Genomic DNA, 8,937 nt, shown 5'->3' with positions numbered 1-8,937 from the left:
ATTGGGTTTTGGTGCCACAAATGCTGTAAATCAGGATGCTATGTTCTGTGCGATATGCGGGCAGGGAAATCAGGTGGGTGGAAGGAGGTCTGGTTAAACAGGACTCCCAGATCTGCCTCACAGTCCTGTAGAGGAGCTGGAGTAACTTTGAGCAATGCAGGTTTGATACTTGGTTTTGGTTTTGATTTTTTTTTTTCACGGCAACAGCTGTATTGGTCATTGGAGGACTTGGCCTAGGAGGAAGTTAAGTATCTGAAGAAGAAAAGCAAACAAGACTAAGACTAAAGATGGGAGGAGAGATTGTCAGATGAAGAAAAGGATAGCTAGTATAGGCCTAAGGTAGAATTTTTTTTTACTAGTATGTCCTGCAGTTATTGTTACTTGAGTCTGGAGGTGGGTTGAATAGTCTTGACTTCTGGAAGCCAATGCTGCATCCACCAGACAGTTGCATACTGCTACATCTGGATCTCCTGGAAGAAAGCTGCAGCTGTTGTATTCTTTTTGTTGGGTGCTTTCTGGGTCAGCAGTTAGAGGTGTGATTGATATGAGCAGAGTTCCAGGGCACAGCTAGGGCAGACCTTCAGTTGCTCCCAGAAGTGGGTTTTAGCATTAGCAATTTAGGCTTCTGGTAGTGAACTGAAGTTGCGTTGGTTTATTATCAGTGATGTGATGTAAAAAGCAATTGTAAGAAGTGGAAATGGGCTTGTTTTGCTACTTTGCCTCATTCTGTTTTGTAGAGAGAACTGTAAATGTGCTTCTGATGCTATCCAGGAGTGCTTTAACACACTTGTTCTTGCACTATCTATGGGTGCAGTGGTATTCCTCACCCCCAGCTCTGAATTTTGGAACTTCTCTTAGTATCTGAGAAGATGTGGGTATCCATTTTTACCAAGAACTATTTTCTCAAAAAGTAGTGAGCTCCACCACTGCCATAAGAAAGAAAGAGAAATAATTACTGAGCACATAGACTTATGGGGAGCAGTGAGGATGCCATTTGAAGAGGTTTCTAAGATCACTTGTGGAATCTGCTCAGGCTGTGACTGAGATGTGTGCAGATTCCTCCTCCTGACTGTATAATGTCTGTTCACACTTTACCTGGCTCTGAAGCTTCTCAGGCTGTACAGTCAACCAAGAAACATCACAGAAAACTGAGTTGACAAGACTTCCCTTTTGGCAGCAGCGAGCCCGTACTTTGGGTCAACTGCCCGCAAATTCACAGCCATGGTGTTGGTGCCTCCTGGCTTTGAGGGCAGGAGGTTGCTGTGGTCCAGGCTGGTTTCAGCTGGGATAGAGTTAATTCTCTTCTTAGGGGCTGGTGAATGCTGTGTTTTGGATTTGGTGCGAGAGCAGTGTTAATACCACTGAGGTTTTTAGTTGTTGCTGGGTAATGTTTATACTATGAGGACTTTCGACTTTTCAGTTTCTCAGGGCCTGCCAGCAAGAGGGCTGGAATGGCCCAAGAAATGGGGAGGGGACACAGCTGGGATAGCTGACCTGAACTAGCCAAAGGGATATTCCATGCTATATGATGTCATGCTGAGCATATAAAAGCTGGGGGAAGGAGGAGGAAGCGGGGGACACTTGGTATTATGGCATTTGTCTTCCCAAGTAACCGTTATGTGTGATGGAGCCCTGCTGTCCTGGGGATGGCTGAACACCTGCCTGCCCATGGAAAATATGAATTCCTTCTTTTGCCTTGCTTGCATGTGCAGATTTTGCTTTACCTATAAAACTTCATTTCAGCCCACCAGTTCTCACCTTTACCTTTCCAATGCTCTCCCCGGTCCCACTGTGAGTGAGCAGCTGCGTGGTGCTTAGGCACTGGCCAGCGTTAAACCACTACACTGACTTAACACCATGCATGGTGAAAGCAGCTGTACCTCCCAAGATTTGCTTCACAGTGTCTCAGGTCATTAAAACAATATTGTTGGTAAGTATTAAATGTAAAACTTGTTCTAAAGGCTGTAGCTAATTATAGGAGTGTTTAAGACTAGCACTAGTACCCTGATATTTTTAGGTGCTGTTACTGTAGTTAGTTTACAAGGTTAAAATACTAGTTGTTGCCTTGCTGTGCTTGTACAAACTTCAGTACTTTGGCATGCTGGAAAAATGGTTTTAAAGCAGGAGCAGCAAGTAGGGTGAAAGTGCTCTTGTTTTACATTAAAAGCTGTGACATTAGTTTTCCTTGGGGGTTTTGGAAAGGAGGCAAGATAGAGGGAGAATACTTTTGGAATAATTAGGAAAAATGTCATAAACATATATTGACAGGCAAATCGCACTGAGAAGGAGATCTTTCCAAACAGGAGGGCTAAGACTGAAAACCGTTATATATAATATAATGGTTATAATATGATATAAGTGATGTGATTGCACTGAAAGGTAATTGAGTTATGAGTTAGGAGAATTGGTATCGCCACTGTAGGCAGACATAAAAGCAGTCATGAGGCAAAGTGTCAGTGAAATGGTAGTAAGGCTTTTTTTTTTTTTTTTTGCAGACAGCCGCAGTAGGTATGGGGGCAGTCCTGTGGGTCAGGGCTGCCGGTGCTCTCTGTGTGGTGGGTAGTAGGATGGATGGCGTGGTGAGGCAAAGCATGTTCACCTGGAGTGGGTGCTTTTAAACACGCTCACGTAATCAGGAGTGAAGGGAAGGGTTGGTATTGAGATCGTATTTACTGCCTCTCCCCCGTGTTAAATGATGTCTGCTGAAAGGCATCAGTCTTTCCGCGTGTGGGTGGGTTTTGTTGTTGGTTTTTTTCTTTATGGACTTATTACGTCACTAGCACTCTGAATTCAGTCCCTGGCTGTCAGGTGCCTCTTCTGCAGGAAACCCTGTGGTGTCAGGAGACTAGACCTCAGCTCAGCTAAAGGTAGAGAGAAAACGGAACTGCCCTGAGGGCTCTCCCCAGCCCCACTGGCAAAGCAAGAGCAACTGCACATGCTTCTACTCAAAATGTGGAATTTCTCTCCCTTATCCCTCCCCTGGGTGCTTCTCTCCCTGCCCAGCTGAGGACAGTGGCGGGTCGCCCTGCGGCTGGCCTGGGCTGACACGGTGTTTGCGGACTGAGCGGAGGCGTGAGCCGGCCTGTGCACACACAGGTGCCCCCTGCGCACGGCCCCTGCCCCGGTCTCAGAGCACGGACGGCTGGGGGGAAGTGGGGTGTGTGTGTCTCCTCGGGCTGCGGGCCAGAAGGGGCGCTGCATGCACGGGGCACCCCGGCCCCGCAGAGACGGGGGCTCGGCTGAGGATCGTTTCCGTTCCCTCGGGCCCGCGTCTCCCCGGCCCGGCCGCGCAGGCTCACCGCAGGGCGAGAGGTTTCCCCCGCTGCCGGGGACCTGCCGCAGCGCTCGGGCCGCTTGGCCCCCAGGAGCGCTCCCGCCCCGCGGCCGGTGCTGCTCCTGCCCGCAGGGAGGATTCCAGAAGCGCGGCTGGTGGCGAGCCCGCACGGACCCACAAGCTGCCGGCGGGGGCGGCCACGTGGCTGCCCGGCCCGGGGGCGGGTCCGCCCCCTTCGCCCCGCCCCGCCCCACGCGCCTCGCCGTTACCCAGCACCGACACGTCAGGGTTGTTGGGTCCTGGCAGATGAGTAAAACGGCTAAATCCTCCGGCGGCCAGCGCTCTGCGTTCCCAGAATGATTTTGGGCAGAAAAAAAGTTTTAGCGTTTTCTATCCATCCTTTCAGTCTGGACTTAACGTTTGGGCTGTTCGTTATATTGCCCTTTTTTTTTTTTTTTTTCCTTTTAATTTGTTAATTTACCCCTTCCCGGACGCGGCAGCCCGTTTCCGTTTCCGCCTTCGTGTCCGGTTGCGGAGGGCGGCCGCGGTGGGGAGCAGCGGTGTGCGGCTCTGCGTTGGGCCGTGCCGCCGCCATGGAGACGCTGTACCGCCTGCCCTTCGCCGTGCTCGAGTGCCCCAACATCAAGCTGAAGCGGCCGAGCTGGGTGCACATGCCCTCGGCCATGACCGTTTACGCGCTGGTGGTGGTGTCCTACTTCCTCATCACCGGAGGTGAGGGGCCGGTGGGGCGGGCGGTGTGGCGGGAGGACCCGCCTGTGGGGTAGCTCTTCCTCAGCGGGGCGGGCTGCTGGCCCCTGCCCCGGGTAGCAGAGCCGCTGCTGCTGCTACCCCCTTGTCCGGCTCCAAGCCGGTTGTAAAACACGATCCGGGGCCAACTCCGAGCTTCCCTGCAGTGTTAGGGTGGTTCTCGCTGTTTGCTGCTATAAGTTAAAGATCATGCATGCTTTTCTTCTCGCAGGGATTATATATGACGTGATTGTGGAACCTCCCAGCGTGGGGTCAATGACAGATGAACACGGGCATCAGAGGCCAGTGGCTTTCTTGGCATACAGGTAGGAGAAGGGCTCTGCCGCTGCAAGCAAGCTGCAAATGCCTAAATGCAAGTGAATGAAATTTTCCTACAGAGCTATGCATCGACTTTTTTTTGAGACCTCTGTGCAAGGCAGGATCTCTTCTATATCAGTCTTTGGTTTGTAAATATTAAAAAAAAAAAAAAAAAGGTATTGAAATGAATGCAACTAAAAAAACTCAGTCCTTCCAAAACTTAAATTTGATAAGAAAGATTTGCTCTGGCAGTGCTTCTCTTTCTTCCAGACTCTTGCTGCTACAGTTGAGTTTTATGGTGGATGCAGACACGTTTAATCATGCTTAATAGCAGCATTCATAATCTTTGTGAAACTTTTGGTTCTGGCCTGATCAACTCTAGTGTAGTTGGGACTCGTGTCTGAACATGCAGAACATATTTACAAATGTGTAAGAACAGTGTTTTCTTTGAGCCTTTTGCTTCCGTTACTGAAAGTAAGCTAGAGACTGCTTAGTGACAAAATGGTCTGAAGAGGTTAAATCTATGTTTGTACTTGTGCATTTTATATGTGTGGAAACAAATAATGGCTTTTGTTAAATACTGAAAAAATTCTTTGAATCTGTGAGTCTGACATGCCTCATAGACAGATTTTGACTTGGACTAGATGTATGTCTCTGGCTCAGATTGTTGCAGTGTAGATGAATTAGGCTGCTGCAGGAGTTGGTAGCACCTTAGTACACTTTCAGTGTACTTTGTTCACTTTCAGTGAAAACAACATGAAACAAGACAAAATTGTTTCTTTTCAGGATGTGGGACAATAATTATAATCTTAACTTCTCTATTAATGTCCACAGTAGTTTCATCCATGCCAATCTTACAATGTTGCTAGTATTGTTAATTATGAGGATAGGAAAAAGGTTCAGTAACTGTGGGAAGCAGGAGACATGATCCAGGTGCAGTATTCTTTCTGCATCTTGGCTTCCCCTCTCTCCATCTGAGCTTTGTAAGAAGGAAGTATAGCTGCATGGACTGACAGGAGCTGGGGAACTTCCAGGCTGGGTCCCCACAATCAATATGTTCAGGTTCAGCGACTCGGTAACAAAACATACCGCAGGCGAGAACTGCATTTGTGGTGTGCTGGAACCAGTAGATGCACTTTGTATGCTGACATAGTGCTTTGAGTGGGATTTGTACTGAGGGGAGGATTCAGGCACTGCTGCCTAAATGTTGGGATGGAAACAAGACTTGGAAAGCTCAGTGGCCCAGGGGTCATGGGTCCATGCCTCGAGTCATCTATGAAACCAGGTGCTACTTTGGACTAGATATTTCTGAAAACTGATGAGGTTGTGTGATAGCCGTTAGTATACACCATTATGTTTAAAACCACTAGTATACTTGACTGGTCGCCTTGCAGACTATCAGTCCTGGAGATAAATTGCATATTGAAGCATTGATGTAATTGCATAAAGTCAGTTTTCATACCTACTTTTTGTTAGAAAATCAGCCATCAAGGTTAATCATCCTGTGAATTTGTACAGTTAAACCAAGTTGAGTAGGTGGGGCTTGAAATTTAAGCAGTTTCTTTAAAACTAATCTTTTTCTGACTTTCTTCCCCCTCTTTTTTTTTCCTTTAGAGTAAATGGGCAATATATTATGGAAGGGCTTGCATCCAGCTTCCTCTTCACAATGGGTGGCCTAGGATTCATAATTCTGGATCGATCCAATGCACCAAATATCCCCAAGCTGAATAGGTTTCTCTTGCTCTTTATTGGATTTGTCAGCGTGCTTTTGAGCTTCTTCATGGCCAGAGTTTTCATGAGGATGAAATTACCGTAAGTGATTTAATACTCTTCAAGTTTTTTTCTCTTTCGTGTCTCATGAACCTATGTTAAATTTGAGAAAATACAGTGAGGTATGCTGAAGATCTGCAGCTTGGCTGTAAGTTGCTTTTTTGAATGCTTTTTGTGGAACAAGCTACCTTGAATGAGGTGGGATGCTTTTGGGGCTAGCTACTGTAAGATTGTGCTGCGGTTAAGAAAAGGTGACAGTTCTCGGTATGTCAGAAGATATGATTAGAAAATCTGATTTACAATGAATTTTGAGGTAGACTGAGTGTACTGATCAGGTAAAAGTAGGGCTTTGAGGAAAAAAAACAAGTTTCAAAGAACTCGAGGAAAGGCAATTGAGTTCTTTATAGTGACAGTATATGAGAGATCGTAACTGGAAGAACTGATGGCAGCAGCGTTCAGAAACATCCAAAGGAGTACTAAAGTGAAGCTAATGTCTCGGGTTTTTTTGTTGCTGGAAAACTGAACGTAGTGTTGAAGCATACAATATATGTAACATCTTAATACATATATATTCACAGTTAAAAAAGTATGAAAGACCTGGAGCTTTCAGGCTATGCAAAATCCAAATGCAGGATTTTCAATTCCATTCACCGTCCCTACCCCTTGTATTTCTCAGTTCATCCATTTCACTTAGAATAGCTGAAACCTGATTTTTGGAGTATCTCCATGAGGTGTTAACAATGGCAGTTATTCCTGCTTTCTTAAATATACTATTTTAACATCTGCAGTACAGTTAAAAGTTTTGTTTCATGACATAAAAGTGATGGGTTCCCTGGATAGGAACCTGCTCTATATTTTCTTGCTTCATTGATGATAAATATTTTCTTTGTTTCATGGAGTACATGCGCCTTGACAGTTCTCATTCTGAAGTGCGTTAAAGAAACAGGGCTTCAGAGAAACAGAAGAGAAAGAGACCAGAGTTGTGTTGAGTGCCTGAAAATGTTGGGTTGTACTGAATAAGTTAATTGGTAGTATAATAGTAAAGAGAAATAATCTTTCATAGGGTGTAAACTGGGCTTCAAAAATTCCAGACAAATACTGAAGCTGGATTCAGAAGATGCTAATCCATTTTCAGTGTTCATTGAAGAAAATAAACCAAGGAAGAGTGTGTAGTTAAGCTGGTCAGTTTGTAACTTGGACTGGATTTATTGTTTTAAATAGCTTTGATCAGCAGAGCTTTTGACAGTCTGAAGTCCTTTAAGACTATATGTCTCTTGATTTTTGAGCAGTGCTGCCTGTGTTTGCTAACTGTGTTGGTTTTTTTCTAACTCATGTTTTTTTTCTGTAGGGGCTACTTGATGGGTTAGTACTGTTTGTGCTGTATGAAAGCCTCAGTTGAATTTACTCCTCTCCATGAAGTGTTTAAGAAGAAGCAGCAAGCAATTCCATAGTCTCCATCAACAGGAAAGAGACCTGGCCATGAGAAACAACGAGGGAAAGAACGCTTTCTCTGCAAACAAACTCTCACTACCAGTGGCTGATTTGTAGTTTTGACACAAAGTTTTAGGGCTTTTGAAAAGAGCAAGTTACCTCACTGGGTTTTTCTCTTATACCCCAGCTCAGTATGAAATAGATAACCTATCTTTAGCTCTACCTGAAATGACCATTAGCCATTGGCTTGACAGTTCTTTGTTGCAGTTCTGTCATCTCTTCCCTGTGTGGGACAGTTACATGGATGAATCAGAGAAGAAACACCCAAACACTTCTTCATAAGTTATAATTGGAAAATTAGTAATTTTGGATGCTTTACAGTCAAAATACTATGTGTCTGAAATGGTTTCAAAGGCACATTTTGCCTTTATTAATGGCTCTATGTGAGCAAATTCAGACATGCACTGGGAAAGGCAAACTGTATGAATGTGCATTTCTTTTTGAAAAAGTGTACAAATGGAGCCAAATAAAACTTATTTTCTACAAAATTGTTTGAGTTTTATGCAGTTTCTGAAGGCTTTTCTTGTGTGCATGGCCTGTTCTACATCCAGACTTGAAATGCCATACTATGACTACACAATTTTAGCTTTATTTTTCACTATTGTATAATGATTTTTTTCTTTTTTTTAATATCAGGAAAAAGTAACCTCATAGTTTCCATGAACTTGTACTGTATCCAAATGACATACTGTTATCAGTAGCCAAGAAGACTTCTGAAACTGCTGCTTTTTTGTGAGAGGCAAGGCTCCAACTTGTTTTGTCTTCATTGTAAAAGGTTGAATGTTACCATCATGTTTCATTGAAGTCATGTATTGCATTCTGGGAGAAGGAAAGATCTCTCTAAATCTCCATAAATGTCTTTTTTGCAAGCCATATGCATTTGAAGCACTATTTTCATCTGTATAATAATTGTTAGTGAGAAATACTGTTTATTCCTGTAAATGTGAAGTAAGTATTACCGTTCACATACTTATCAAATCTCTGATCTTGCTGTTAATTGTTTGCCCTTGGGATATGCCACTTCCACTCCCTCATTCTCACTGTGACATTTCCTCATCTTACACATGTTGTCATTAAGATTTAAGGGAGCTGAAGCTGTTTCATGAGGCTCATAACTGCAAAGTTTGCAGTTTTTTCAAAGTGGTTATCTTTTGGTCGCTCTAGTTTTGGTGAGACATATACTTACCTTCAAGGGGGAATATTGATATGTAAGTAAATAAGTGGATATATTACTCAACTTTTTAATACATCTGAGAAGGAAGTCAAACCAAGTCACTTCAATCAGTGGAGCTGAGAACCCTCTGGCTCAGCACTTGTCCCACTACAGTTCAGCTTCA

General features: G+C 44.4%; 1 protein-coding gene across 1 annotated transcript; it reads left to right on the top strand.

Annotated features, from left to right (window-relative positions):
* The first annotated feature begins 3,759 nt into the window (after positions 1-3,759).
* Positions 3,760-8,473, top strand: OSTC (oligosaccharyltransferase complex non-catalytic subunit). The gene is made up of 4 exons (XM_040597878.1): positions 3,760-4,006; positions 4,254-4,347; positions 5,954-6,151; positions 7,458-8,473. Exons 1-4 carry the CDS (start codon positions 3,868-3,870, stop codon positions 7,474-7,476), a joined length of 450 nt encoding a protein of 149 aa, XP_040453812.1. The 5' UTR covers positions 3,760-3,867; the 3' UTR covers positions 7,477-8,473.
* Positions 8,474-8,937: the final 464 nt, after the last annotated feature.

This window comes from Falco naumanni, chromosome 1, assembly GCF_017639655.2.
Source record: "Falco naumanni isolate bFalNau1 chromosome 1, bFalNau1.pat, whole genome shotgun sequence".
Classification (NCBI taxonomy): Eukaryota; Metazoa; Chordata; class Aves; order Falconiformes; family Falconidae; genus Falco; species Falco naumanni.
This window is presented reverse-complemented; position numbering and strand designations above follow the sequence as displayed.